This window comes from Cynara cardunculus (genome assembly GCF_001531365.2).
Source record: "Cynara cardunculus var. scolymus isolate 2C chromosome LG 2, CcrdV1, whole genome shotgun sequence".
Classification (NCBI taxonomy): domain Eukaryota; kingdom Viridiplantae; phylum Streptophyta; class Magnoliopsida; order Asterales; family Asteraceae; genus Cynara; species Cynara cardunculus.
Window position 1 is genome coordinate 5,703,373 of NC_037529.1, and position 14,575 is coordinate 5,717,947.

Consider the following 14,575-nt stretch of genomic DNA (forward strand, 5'->3'; position numbering starts at 1 on the left):
TTTGTAGTTCTCATTTGATTGAACCTTTTAGTTGATTTTATATATATATATATATATATATATATATATATATAATATTGTTTTTTATAGGGTTGTTGGTGAATTAACATAGAATCCAAGGTGAGTCAACCATTTGAGATTGACGTCCAACCCTTCAAAATTGGGTAAGCTTTGGCATCTAATGACTAACATTGGTCAAACCACACTTATGGTACCACCCACATGTTCATGTCTCTTTCCATCATTTATCTTATTCGTATCGTATGTCTTAATTTTAATCCATTTTTACCTCACTTAATTATTAACCCAAATCTTTACATATTTTATCGTACATGGTATTTGTTGCAAGCTAATCACCATAACAGAAAAGTACAAACGGGATAAATAATTGTACTACGAATCACTACTTTGATAAGAGCTCTAACGCTAGAGATGCAGTGTTCCAGTTTCAGTGAATAAAAAACAAAGCAATGTCATGTTTTCTTAAAATTCAAAACCTAATATGGATTTTGATCGACAGTGTTCCAGTTTCATCGCTCTTTGATTTTCTATCAAGTTTTAAATACTTATCGAGTAAGACTTTCGATCATTGCCTCGTTCTTACTAAGTAAGATTATTAATCTTTGTTATATTCATACGACAAGGTAATGTGAGTTGATAAGCACTTATCTGAATAAGTATTTAATAAACAACACTTACCCTTATTAATTTTGTGGTGGCTGTAGATATGAAATTGTTGGCAACGAAAGCATATATAAAAACAATACTAGAAAGCATCCTGACACAGTAGAGGAGAGGGGAGGTGGGATGGGGTCAGTTTTTGTTAATTGTGTTTCCCATGCTCACCCCACCACTTTCTTACAATCGCTCAATTTATTTATTCATACATCAAACTTGTTTTATGAACTCAAAAATTCACTAGGAATTCAAAAATCGTTTACATTAATGTCTTTTTTTAATATGAATATTTATTATGAATATGAATATGAATATGTTATTCATTATGAATCATACATTTATATGGAAAAAATGTCGTGAATGATTCCCAAGTTCTTAATCACTTTTAGGTTCCTAATAAAACATGTCCATACATATAATTGTGATAATCATGGCTTCTCAAAAGGAGATTCAGTAGTATGCATATATATGTGTGTGTGTGTGTGAGAGAGAGAGAGAGAGGGAGGGGGGGGAAGTTACGGTGAGAAGCGTAAGAAGAGATCTCCACCTTTAGATCAATCATAATAGAATATCAAGACTAATGAGGAGCACCGAGATGCACCAAATNAAAAAATGTCGTGAATGATTCCCAAGTTCTTAATCACTTTTAGGTTCCTAATAAAACATGTCCATACATATAATTGTGATAATCATGGCTTCTCATAAAGAGATTCAGTATTTTGCATATAAATGTATATGTGTATGTTGGAGGGAGGGGGGGGGGGGGGGGAGAGAAGTTACGGTGAGAAGCGTAAGAAGAGATCTCCACCTTTAGATCAATCATAATAGAATATCAAGACTAATGAGGAGCACCGAGATGCACCAAATCAATTCCCTTATAAAACACAATTCATGGATGTAGATGAGATTAAAGTGATCAACGGTTTAAATCTTTTCTTATTATTCTCACTGTAACTTCTTTTTTCACACGATCATTCGCCTATATATAATGGGTGTGGATCAAACAAGAATATGACCAAAATAAGAAAACACGAAAAAAGTCAAATCACATGTGATTACAGAACACGGTCAAAGCAGCGCATGAATCATACGTGATTTTAGTATAAAATGACATATAATTTGTCTGTTATCGTGTTATGTTATTTAGTCATTATTTTCATTTGAACTCAATTCCATATGTACACATTTATTATTCATATTATATCTATTTAAATGATCGATTTTTTTATTAACCGAATGAAAAAACAAGCAAAGAGAATGAAACTAAAGACAAAAAATTGATGTACAAAAAATTGAAGCAAAAAAACAAATTGAACGACATCAATTAATAAAGATAATTTGTTTCTGTATACACAATCATTTTTTATGCAAGTTTGTTTACGTGACCCAAGGGCAAATATGGTAATAATTATATTGACTGTTAAATAAACAAATTATACGACATCAATTAATAATTATGTGAATCACTTTTACGTTTTTGTGAAACAAAAAATATACGTAAACGGTTTCATATTATGAACCAAATACATATGAAATAAACACAATGTAAAACAAATATATGCTAATCAAGGGATGTGTTCCTGTGAGAATAAAAGTTATAGCGAGAAAGGTAAGAAATGACCTCCACATCCGGATCAATCATAATTGAAGATCAACACTAATGAGATGCATCGAGATATACCAGATCAATTCTCATGAGAAACGCAATTCATGGGATGATGGTGATATTAAAAGTGATCAATGGTCCAAATCTTTTCTTATGTTTCTTACTTCAAGTCTTTAACTTCTATTCTCACATGATCCTTTGTCTGTTAATCAATAATTTAAATCTTAGCTTCAGATGAAAAAACCAATGTAAAAAAATATATTTAAGTAAAACTTCTCATGTTTCTTACAAATATGAAGTTTTTGTGTGATTTTATATCTCGTGCAACAATTCGGTTTGTTCGTTGTAATGTAAATCTTTGTATGACTCTTGAAGACGATACTATCAACATTTTTCCGTGCAAACATAGCTGGAAAATTGAGAAAGAAGAAAGAGAAAATGAAGAATAAAAGATGGTAAATTTAACTTCCTTGATTTTTCATCATTTCAACTTCAAAATTCCCTCTAATTCATATCAATCGCTGATCAAAAAATGGATGATCTAGATGGGTTTGTATGTTTTGTAATATTTAATCCACACCGTCGATTATCTACATTTAATCAAAGTGGTTCTTTAACGTTTTATCTCTGTTATGAGATTGGACGGATTATGCCCATGTGAGTATACAATGTGTTCTTTTAAGCTTTATCTCGGTTACGAGATTGGTTCACAATGTGTTCTCCAGCAAAGTGCATATAGTGAACGACCCTCATTCATTATGTGTTCATTGAAGTGTCACATATAAATCATTGTACTTCAACAGAAAAACTATTAGCATACAGTGAACACCTTTGCGAACCACTGTTTTCAAACACCTTCGTAAATCAATGTTTTTTTTTTTTTTTGTGTTCACAACATGTTCACAATGATGTTATATAAACACTTGTCAGAAGAGTGTTTATAAACGCCAAATTGTTTTATTTTTGTTATTGATATGTTCATAATGGTGTTTACGTAGTATTTTTTTTTATGTGAGAGGTGAGAGACGATCAAGAGAGAAGAGTAGAGATTTGTAATACCCATGATTTCATTTAATTAAAAGTTTAATTCAAGCCTATCAAAAGTACTGATTTCCTAATTTAAATATAATTTGTGGTTTATATTGGATATTATGGATCTCGCAAATTGCACGGATCTAATTATATCTTAGATTTTTTATATTTTAAAATGAGATGTTCATCCTCTATTTGATTATGTTTATCCGCAATTATTTACACGAATTCAAACATCGAGCTTTAATAAGTTGTACTTATGCATAATTACTTGTAATCTTGAATTTTATGGTAATATGCATCAATATACAGCATTTTAGGCATAACAAAAATATATCGATATTCGTATCAAATTAACTATTTAAAATCCCTCATTTTTTGTGTAATTTTTTAATTCAATTTTTTATTATAATTTAATTTAGGTACAATAACGAAGTAATTTATATTTGGTTTAATAATATAATTTTCTTRTAAATATAATAATTAATTATTTTGTTAGAACTCGATAATTATCCTAATTATATTTTAGATTTTTTATATTTTAAAATCATATGTTTATCCTCTATTTGATTATATTTATCCGCAATTAGTTATACGAATTCAAAAATAGAGCTTTAATAAGTTGTAGTTTTGCATAATTTACTTGAAATCTTGAATTTTAAGTAAACATTGGTTTTATGTGGGCTTGAGAAAATGGTAATATTTTTATTTTTGAATAAAATATAAATTTAAAAATATCATAAAATTTTGAAAAAAAAATATCGATATCAGTATTAAATTAATCTTTTTAAAAGTTCTTGTGTTTTGATGTAATTTCCTTGATTAAATTATGTTAGTTATCAATGATTATCATAATTATATTTTAGATATTATATATTTAAAATGAGATATTTATCCAATATTTGATTATGTTTATCTGCAGTTAGTTAGACGAATTCAATCATGAAATTTCCACCACGTAACATTGCAATTATTATGTGCATGATTAAGTGGGTAAGGGCTGAGCCCATCTTGGGCCAACATCAGCCCGTACTCCAGACCCACTCTTAACTGTTTCCAAATTTTATATCATAGCTTAAAAAAAATACCCCAATCAATGTATGTATGCATCTTTTTTATTTCTTTATTTATATATTTACGTAATTACATTTATCAAACTTATTTTGAATATAGATCCTAAATTTGCACTTGCTTTACCAGGTGACCAATGACCGACCAAGTTAAGTATTTATATTCCTTTGGGCATGCCACATACCAATTAAGAGATCTGTTTATCAACAACTTAACGAGCTTAATTAGATTTATAATTTATTCGGTTAGCTATAAATGATTGTTTGATAATTACTTAACAATATAGAACGCAGTAAACTTCTAAGGAGAGTTTTATACAGAAAGTGAAAATTTTCCATACATGGCCTTAAAAACTCTCCAAACGAGAACCTTCTAATCTATTCCCATAGATCAATGCAAACAATCAAATTTTATACATACACGATTTAATAAAAAACCAATCAAACAGCGAAAAATATATCCAATGCCAAACTAAATATAAGACAATTGCCCATATACTATTTTTGTGATGTATTTCCTATATTATTATTTATGGTTAACAATTATTTGTAATTCAAGCCATTAATAAGCATATTATTTCAGTAAGTTTTATAAATACACATTTTTATCATTAATTCATTTTTTTTATTAACCTGGATATCCAATCTGCTATGCGAGCTGACTAATCCTAGGATGATCACTTGTTTTGCAAATAGCTCGGAGTTATCGAATTTGAACCTCTATGGCCACAAGAGAATTTTTATTCCTACTTGGATTTGAACCTGAGACCTCCTGATACTTTAAACTTTTGGAGCCAAACTCAAACCAATCAGACACCACCCTTGTGCCGGAAAATAGGGGAAAGTAATGAAGTTAGTGAAATGTGAATGGGAAGATTCATGCAATATGGAGTATGGTAAAATCTTAACAGGTTCCTCAGTGAAATTGAAGATCAATGAGCTGAAGTGTATTAATTTCGGAAAACTATTTTATAGAATCAGTGTGATGGAAGAAGATAGCATCTCGTTGGTTTGCATGGAAGAGCTGATGGAATGCAGTGACGAGGAGGAAGAGGCCTCAATCCCCTCAAAGTGGTTAGAGGAAGACAGGAACGATGAGGACTGTTGTGTAGATGAGAGTGTATTTCGAATACAAGGGAGAAGGGAGCATCGATCATACAACAGTGATCGGAGAAGCCATGGAAGGAGCAGTGGGGGTGAATTCGGGAGCTGTGGGGGATATTCTGGCACCGTTGCTGGATACATCAAAGATAGACCAAAGGTCACAGAAAACCGAAAGGAATGTCAAAAAGAATACCGAGGAGGCTAATGGGGTTCCCAAAGTCAATGTTGAAATGTTAAGGGAGATCATGAAAGACTGAATTGTTTAACGAACAAAAAGGGGACTGAGGAATTTAATGAATTCATAAGGAAGTGCCAATTGTTGGAGATTCCGATGGGTGGCCAAAAATTCATGAGGATGAGCGACAATGGAAGAAAGTTAAGAAAATTGGATCGGTTTCTTGTATCTGACAATTTTGGCACGACGTGGAAATGTCTTGGGGTCAAAGCTCTCGAAAGAAAGTGGTCGGATCACCACCTGATCCTCCGTTCTGATAGTCGGGGTAGATTTCGGTTTGAAACCTTTTAAACTATTTGATACTTGGCTCTTTGAAGAAGGAACATTAACAATTTACAAATTTTTTTATTTCGGGGCTCCTTGGCTTTTTCTGGTGGTGTGGATTCGCCCCACCCGAGTGTTTTTTGTCTTTCGTTTTTAGTGTTTTTTGCTTGATCTGGAGGGGTCTCCCCCCTCCTTATAAAAAAAAAAAAAAAAAAACAATTTACAAATTTTATTAATTGAATTTGAATATAAAGTTTTATCTGACGAGAAAATTATACAAATCTCATTTTTTCACGTTACACAAATACACAAGCCACATGTGTGTTGGCGTTGAGCACCTGCGGCCATGGCGGGATTTAGGAATGTGATGGCGGGAAACCATCACTCCCACAACCCCTTTTAAACACTCCGCCCTCTCCTCTGATTTACTTCCATTCTCTGTTTTGAAATGGGTAAAAGAAAGAAGACTGCGATTCATGAAGAAAACATAGAAGAAGATGAACAAAAACAGCAAAACAATCGCGGTGAATCTTCATCTTCTTCAGATGATAAGAGCTTGTACGAGGTATCTTAGACTCGAATGCTGAAAAGAACTTGATTCTTTCTTCCTTGTTAATTGTGTAACATCCTATTGCCAATTTTTATTTAAACTGTTATGCTTCGGTCGTTGATTTAGGGCATTTTTTTATTTCATTTCCTATTAGATTGGGGCTTTTGTGGAATTGAACAGATAGGTCAAGATTCAAGTATGATATACGAGATACACTCGGCACAGGAGATAGTTCCCAAAACGATTCATTTTATATATCATTATTCTTGTCTAATGTGAACTGGCGCTAAACCCTAGTTTTTTTCAAGGACCTTTTTGTTTCATTTTTTGTTACAGTTTCATTGTTGCTAAATCTTATTGAATGAAGCACTGTACTATAACAATTTCAGGATGTCAGTTGACATTTGTTGAGGACAAATAGTATTGTTTTTTTAATGAAAATCGAATAATATTGTGTACTAATAGAAATTCTACAACGTTGGAGGGAGGGGGATTGGCCAACCTAAAAGGGGATTTGCCTCCTGTATTTAAGGGAATTGAATTTGGAGATTAACCGGTAGAACCTAGGGTTGAGGGTGTTTATAAGCATCTACCAAGTAATTGGTTTGCTTATGGACTAGTTCCCTTTTAAAGTCATTCTAGTTATTGAGTAGAACCTTTTGATGGCTTGACTGGTTTACAGTTGGCAATAATGATGTTAAAAATGGTTGTTTGAAAGGACAATATGATTTGGTTGCCTAGAATTCTTGTTTATTGCCATAAAGTATTTATATCTTTTGGAAGTTTCTCAAGGAGCAAGATATGGCTTGGAATCTGAAGAATATGGAATTCAGAATGCTCTAAGATTTCATGCTCCACCTCTTTCTTTTTTCCTTTTGATAGAGTTCCGGTTTAAGCAGTTTATTTTGAAAAATACACACTCGAACCAGCGTTGCCTCAAACTTTTCAGTTCTGATTTGGACTCCCTATTGGCTTGAATTACCTCTCTTTTTCATCCAATTATTAATCCTAGTTGCACAACTGCCTTCAGATCAAGAATGGAATAACCTATGGGAAACTGAACACTTAAATCCCATGCATGCCTATACACTATAAGAATTTTACTCTTGCAGTCTATGCAGAATACTTGATGGAAGGTAAACTTTACATCCATTTTCTGAATAAGATGGTGATAAATTTAAGGCCGTTCAACTGTTTAGACTTGTCATTTCATTGTCTTATGAAGTAGCCTTGCAGGATGGTACCTTTCATCTAATCAATTTTGCTGATCTTGAATTGGCTGTTTGAAAAACCATTTGTGATAGTCATAAGCTGCCCTATCTGTTTTATCCTTCTCAATTTGATCTAAAACCTGAGTTTTTGCCTTTGACTGGAGGCTGAGTCCATACTATGTGTTGCTCATAAATTTTGGTGCTTTTTGTTGTATAGACGATACTTGCTATGCTTGGAGAACATACATATTTTCTGACAAAATGGATCCAATAATTTCAATGTTTTTCCCTCGTGATTTAAGAGGCAGGGTGACACACTGATCTGAAGTTCTTGATTCTTCTGTAAACATTTTTGTTGTGATTTAACGGATGCACATATTTCCACTATATCTTGTCCTTTTTTGACCTTTCTTGCATGATCATGACACCATCTATTTGTTTGAGGAATCATGCTGCTTCAAGTCATATAACCTGCCTGATGCTTCAGTCAATTTTTTTCCCTTTCATAGGCTTAGAAGGAGATTGAAAATGAAGCATGATATGAGTTTCTGATGTTTTAAAGCAACATTTATGCTTGTTCAAAAGATAGATTGAAGATGTCAGGTTCAAATTAGAATATGAGTGAAGTAGTGATGCAAGATGCTTTCCTTCTCATAGTAGCTTTTTTATTCCATGTTTGGTTTATAGCTTTTACTTTACATGTTATTGTATATCCTTTTAGTGGTAGTGCATTTAATGCATATATATATATATATATATATATATATATATATCTGTACTTAGAGCCAAATTTTTTTTTTACATAACTCTGCCTTCTAGATTCTTGGGGTGGAAAGAACTGCATCTCAGCAGGAAATAAAGAAGGCATATCATAAGTTGGCATTGCGGCTCCATCCTGATAAGAATCCTGGCGATGAGGTGAAAATTGATATATCATTGGTCCATTCTGTTTCAAGTAATTCGTTAGCCATCATAACCTTTTCTTAATTTCCTTCTATATTTATGTAGGATGCCAAAGAAAAGTTTCAGCAACTGCAGAAAGTTATTTCGATACTTGGTGATGAGGAGAAACGGGCACTTTATGATCAGACTGGCTGTGTTGATGATGCTGTAAGTAACCTTCACCTCTTACTATTCGGAAGTTCTCCTAGGAATAACCAAGTGAAAACATTTTTGAAGTATATAATATTTATATATGGCAAATAAACTCACACACCTTCCTCACATTTGGTTCGGTTTGAACCGCTGACCTCCTAAGAGGTCCAGGTCCAGGTCCTGATAGGCCAAGCTTTTGATAACCAAGTGAAAACTTGGTGATATTATCATACAAAATACTTACTGCATGCCATATTATGCTCATGTAAGCACACCAACACACACATACACTATATGTTCATACACACATGTATATATATACATACATATTTGTTCATCATTTTCTTTATCAATCACAAGCACTGCCTGTCATATAAGGGAAATCTATAGCAACCATCATTTTACCCACCCACTCACCTCAATCCCTTCATGTGGTAAAGAAAGCAAGTTAATACATGTTCTCTCATAATTACAATCTCTCTTCAAGAAAAGCTAAAAAGATAAGTTTGGTGGTAATATGAGGAAGTTCCATAAATTTAGTCAATCGCTATTGTACCTATGTAATTATGCACAAAAGGACTTCTCATACCAGAAATACCATGAAGTTGACATCAAAACCTTAAATCCTCTTAATCAGTGATATACGTGATGAACCCTTTTTGGATTATAGCTGATGTTATATCATATGATATTATCTGGAGCTTTCTCAATCATCATCGTTGCACTCTTTGTTTTTTTTTCACTAACAGGATCTTGCTGGGGATGTGGTTCAAAATTTGAAGGACTTCTTCCGGACTATGTACAAAAAGGTCTGTTTCTTGTATAAAACTCCCAGAAACATATGTACAGAACTTGCTATATTTCCTGTTATAAGGTGGACAACACAAATGCTTGTGTAGGTTACAGAAGCTGATATTGATGAGTTTGAAGCCAATTACAGAGGATCTGAGTCAGAGAAAACTGATTTGATTGATCTTTACAAGAAGTACAAAGGTCATATGAACAGGTAGTCATCTTTAATCCTATACTAGATTTCATTTTGAGATCAGTTCTCTAAAGCTTTTATTTAATCTCCACAGGCTCTTCTGCTCCATGTTGTGCTCAGATCCCAAGCTTGATTCACATCGATTCAAGGATATCATTGATGAAGCAATTTCAACTGGTAATTGTTTCTGATTCTTCATTTAATTGAGTTGAAGATAGAAATTTGCCCATTCTAGATATGGTTGGGAAGAGATTTGTAAATTCTGTAAGACTTTGATGTCTTTTCAAAAAAGAATAGAACAGAGAAACCTAACCTTGAATTCAGTTTGTTGAGTAATTAATGATGAAAAAATGTAGAATATCTGATTTCAGAAATTGAGTAATGTAGTTGATCTTCACTTGCAGGAGAGGTGAAGTCAATGAAAGCATACCAGAAATGGGCTAAACAGATCTCTGAAACAAAACCACCAACAAATCCATTGCAGCGTAGGAGGAAGTGAGTTAATACTTTCTGAAATTTTGTTCATGTGGTGATTATAATGTTTTGGTTCTGAGAAACTAACTCATGATAGTGTTGTGAGTTGATACTTTCTGAAATTTTGTTCATGTGGTGATTATAATGTTTTGGTTCTGAGAAACTAACTCATGATAGCGTTGCAGATCAAAAAAAGAGTCGGATGATCTATACGCTATCATTTCACAGCGGCAAAGTGAGAGGAAAGGGCGGCTAGATGCAATGTTCTCATCCTTAGTTGGTAAATACGGTGGAGATGAACCATCTTCAGAACCTACTGAAGAAGAGTTTGAAGCAGCCAGGGAAAAACTAAAAAAACGCAAGGGTTGTAAGAAATCCAAGTAAACGCAATCTGACACCGGTACTCAACTCTTCTAGTATCCTCTCTCTTGTAGGTCCTGTTCTGCATGTTGCCTTGATAGACTTGTTTTTAGGACCTTCTTTGAATGTTTATAAATACTTGATGGTGTCGTCTCTTTTTCCTTTTTTTATAAAGAAAATGCAATGATGGTTTTGTTGATGTCAGTTTGTTTCAATATAATCTGATTGCAAAAACTGTATGCATACAAGGATATATATGTACAGCAAGATTTTCTATAATAGTCAAAAGTTAGGATGCAGAGCCTTGATGATCCAACTCATGTTCTGCTACCAAAATACAAGAATCCCCTTCCAAAGATGATGACCCTTCACTCTTTTTCCTCATTACCCCTGAATCTTTCAGCATCTCCGTCGTACACTGGACGTCCGGTGCTATGCCAACTTGATCTATGTCGTGAAGTGCTGGCGATAAGTACTTGGCAACCGTAATAAAAAGAGCCGATCCATCATTGAGTTCGGTCACGCTCTATACAGTACATCATTTAAACGAATCAAACTAAGGTTCATGCTAAACAAATGTCGTTGAGACACTTGCAAATGGAAAAAAGATTCAAAGAATCACCTGAATCTTTCCTTTCCCGAAGGTTCTGTTCCCGATCAGCTTTGCCCTGCCGTTGTCGTGTAGTGCACCTGCCAAGATTTCGCTTGCACTTGCGCTCCCTTCGTTAACCTATATGCAGAAACAACACTTTTTCCATCAAAACCTTGAAAATCTGATAGAAATATAAAGAGAATTCAAGAAAACTTACAAGCACAACTAACGGATCATGTGTAAGAGCATGCCCGTTAATCATGTTGATTGGCAGCATGTTCCCGTCTCGATCTATTGTGTTTACTAGAGTCTCATCCCCATCTAGCCATATTTGGGCAACATCTAGTCCAGCTTTCACCAAACCACCCTGCAGAACACACTTCTATTAGTTTTGGAAAAGAGAAATAGAACATCACTAGAAATATCAAGAAAAGTCAACTTTTGGGTACTTGCCGGATTGTTTCGAAGATCCAAAATGTACGACTCGACACCCTGATTTTCCAATTCATGAATCGCATGTTTCATATCAGCAGCAGCAGTCTGTTTACAAGAGTTGGTTCCATCACTTGAAGATTTAACCGCCAACTGTTGTTAATGTGATATAAACTAAATCTGAATTCGAACAAGTTAAGCACCTGAGAGAAGGCTAACAACTTTACATATCCAGTCTTGGACACATGCCCATCTGAAGTTCTATGAGGAATGATGGCACTCGATATCGGAGAAAGTTTAATGAACTCGCGAGGCAATTTAACCTCTCGAAAACTAGAGTCAATCGCCAATTTTTTGCCCTGAAGAACACAAACCGACATCAGAAATTGCAGAGTTTGCACAAATTTGTAAGAAAATTAAGGTAAAGCCTACATTGTGCACTTTGACTGTAACACTGGTACCAACATGACCTCTGAGCTTCTGCGCAGCTGCCTCTCCGCTAACACCATCAAGACGCTCTCCTGGTTGTCAACAAGATTCAGTATTTCTATCACACTTTTGACTTAAATGGGAAACGGTTTGTGGGAAACTTGTCAAATGCAAGATGAAAAGTATACCATTGCCAAACAAGAAATGAAACAGGCAAACAGATAAATCAGGGATAAACTGCTGTTATCATACCATTTATTTCAACTAATTCATCTCCTACATGTATACCAGCTCGATCAGCTGGGCTACCCTCAACGCAGGATAGAACAATCTGAAACAAGAAAGTCCAAATAAGTCACAGATTTACGAGTATAATATGTGAAAAAAATGGACGGAGTCACCAACCAGATGCCCGTTTTTTGGTTCAGTATTGACAAAGAGACCAACTCCCTGCACGTTTCCGTCACTTCCAATTCTAAAACTTTGGTATTCCTGCCCGTATGAGTCATGAATAAGCATTAGATTTCCGTTTGGTTTCCCGACTTAAAAGGACAATAAGGGAAGTCTAACGAGGGAAAAACATGATGCACCTTTGGACTGATAATGCGAGTGAAGGGATCTCCGAGAGTAGAAAGCATTCCTCTGATCTTGCTGTATGCAGCATCTGCTGTTCTGAGAGGAAGCATTTCTACCATTGTTTGCTGTAGCTGTGAATCCCAGTCTGCAAAAACATGCCTTTCTTCATCAAAAAACTTGTAACCGAATAACCGATTTTCCATTTTGATCTTTTTCAAAGTAGGTAGTTCTGATAATCCTGTTGTATAATGGAAAGAAAACAGGAACACATGCAAACAAATCCTACCCTGATGATTAAAAGTTGGATCAACAAAAGTCTCTCTGATCAACCCCCAAGTCTCTACAAGAGTTCGTTGAACCGCATTCACCTGTCCAAACAGATTATCATCCTCGTAAGCTTCTTATATTCATATTTTCCAAACAAACCACTCAAAATAAAGAAAATACAAGAAAGACGATGAAACACCTCATGAGTCCGAGAAGCTGGGAATGCGATTGTCAAAGATTCAGCGAGAGCCGGAGAATCCAAACACACAGAAACAGCAGCAGCAAACCCAATCAAACCTTTAGCAATTGAATGAACCAACTTCTTGTTGGATTCAACTGGGTTGGCTTTTTTCGACTTACCACTGAAATTGGAACAAGAAAATCGGTATTTATAGGACAAAATTGAAGTGGGTGTTTGAGGGGTTTTAGTATAAATTGATGAAATGGGACAAGGGTTTTTGAGATCAAGATTATGGCGGTGGAGAGCGTCCATGATTCTTGGAGGAAATATCCACCGAACTTGGGGGAATTAGAGGTTATATGATGAAGGATTTTTGGGAAATGGGTGATTGATGTTAGAAAGAAATATGAATCTTTCTTGTAAACTGTAATTGTGGGGTGTGAGTTTGTTGCGTGGGCGTAAGAATGAGTTGCAGTGGAAGAACCTCATGTGTTCCTCCACGTCGATACCCATTTGTGGCTTCAAAACTTTTGAAAGCAAATTCCATCAAGGACACGTGGTGCATGGAGATTGAACTATTTTTCCTAGAAATTTTATGAGTTTTTATAATTTTGTAAAATATTTAAAATGTTGAAAGATCTTTTTGTCCTATATCAAGAATGTCTCTCACATGATAAGTTAGGCTATTTTTGTAATTTTGTAAACAACGATTTATTTCTAGACTTATCTCCAACGTTTTTCAATTACCACTGGTGGGTTTTCTTGCATTCCACTATTCCTCATATCTTTCGGTCTTGCCATTGGTTGTGGAGGCAAACTATAACGAGACCTATCATTATGCTTAAAATCTCTGCCTTTGAGTAATTTGTCTAGATACAAGCCTTACTTGAGAGCAAAATGCAAATTTATGATGGTTAAAATTATACTAATAAGAGTAATTATCTGGTTTATTTATTTCCCACAATTTGAGATCATTTCAGTAGTAGGCCATTAGAGTTTAATAATTTCTTCCATAGCTTACTGTTCGTGTTTGGTCGTAGTTGCTTCCATACTTTTTATTAGTTTTGTTTTTATGTCATGTATCGTTATTTTACTTCAAATTATTTGCTTTGCGTTGTCTTGACATCATTCATCCCTTATATATATACGCACGCACGCACACACACACAAGGTTGGATTCACGTGAGACAAAACTATTTTCGTGAGACACGATTTTTACACTTAAAACTTCTCATGATAAGTTAGGCTATTTTTGTAATTTTGTAAAGAGAGTGCTAATGACACCCCTAATAGGGGGTGTAAAATGCTTTGGAATTTGGAGTTGCTTTAGTTTCCATCAAATGTCAAAGTCAATAATAATATATTATTTTTTTATTTTTATTGTTTTATACATATATATATATATATATATATATATATATATACATTGTATAT

General features: G+C 34.2%; 2 protein-coding genes across 2 annotated transcripts; one reads left to right on the top strand and one right to left on the bottom strand.

Annotated features, from left to right (window-relative positions):
- Positions 1-6,300: 6,300 nt before the first annotated feature.
- Positions 6,301-10,820, top strand: LOC112507450 (chaperone protein dnaJ 6-like). Its single transcript, XM_025112044.1, has 8 exons — positions 6,301-6,554; positions 8,570-8,668; positions 8,759-8,860; positions 9,595-9,654; positions 9,745-9,851; positions 9,925-10,007; positions 10,235-10,325; positions 10,490-10,820. The coding sequence occupies exons 1-8, from the start codon at positions 6,438-6,440 to the stop codon at positions 10,686-10,688; spliced, it is 858 nt and encodes a 285-aa protein (XP_024967812.1). The 5' UTR covers positions 6,301-6,437; the 3' UTR covers positions 10,689-10,820.
- Positions 10,821-10,872: 52 nt separating this feature from the next.
- On the bottom strand, positions 10,873-13,537 carry LOC112507449 (carboxyl-terminal-processing peptidase 3, chloroplastic). The gene is made up of 11 exons (XM_025112043.1): positions 13,160-13,537; positions 12,980-13,061; positions 12,708-12,838; positions 12,523-12,609; positions 12,370-12,448; positions 12,121-12,209; positions 11,892-12,047; positions 11,710-11,796; positions 11,474-11,623; positions 11,287-11,394; positions 10,873-11,190 (listed from the first exon to the last, which is right to left on the bottom strand). The coding sequence occupies exons 1-11, from the start codon at positions 13,451-13,453 to the stop codon at positions 10,954-10,956; spliced, it is 1,500 nt and encodes a 499-aa protein (XP_024967811.1). The 5' UTR covers positions 13,454-13,537; the 3' UTR covers positions 10,873-10,953.
- Positions 13,538-14,575: the final 1,038 nt, after the last annotated feature.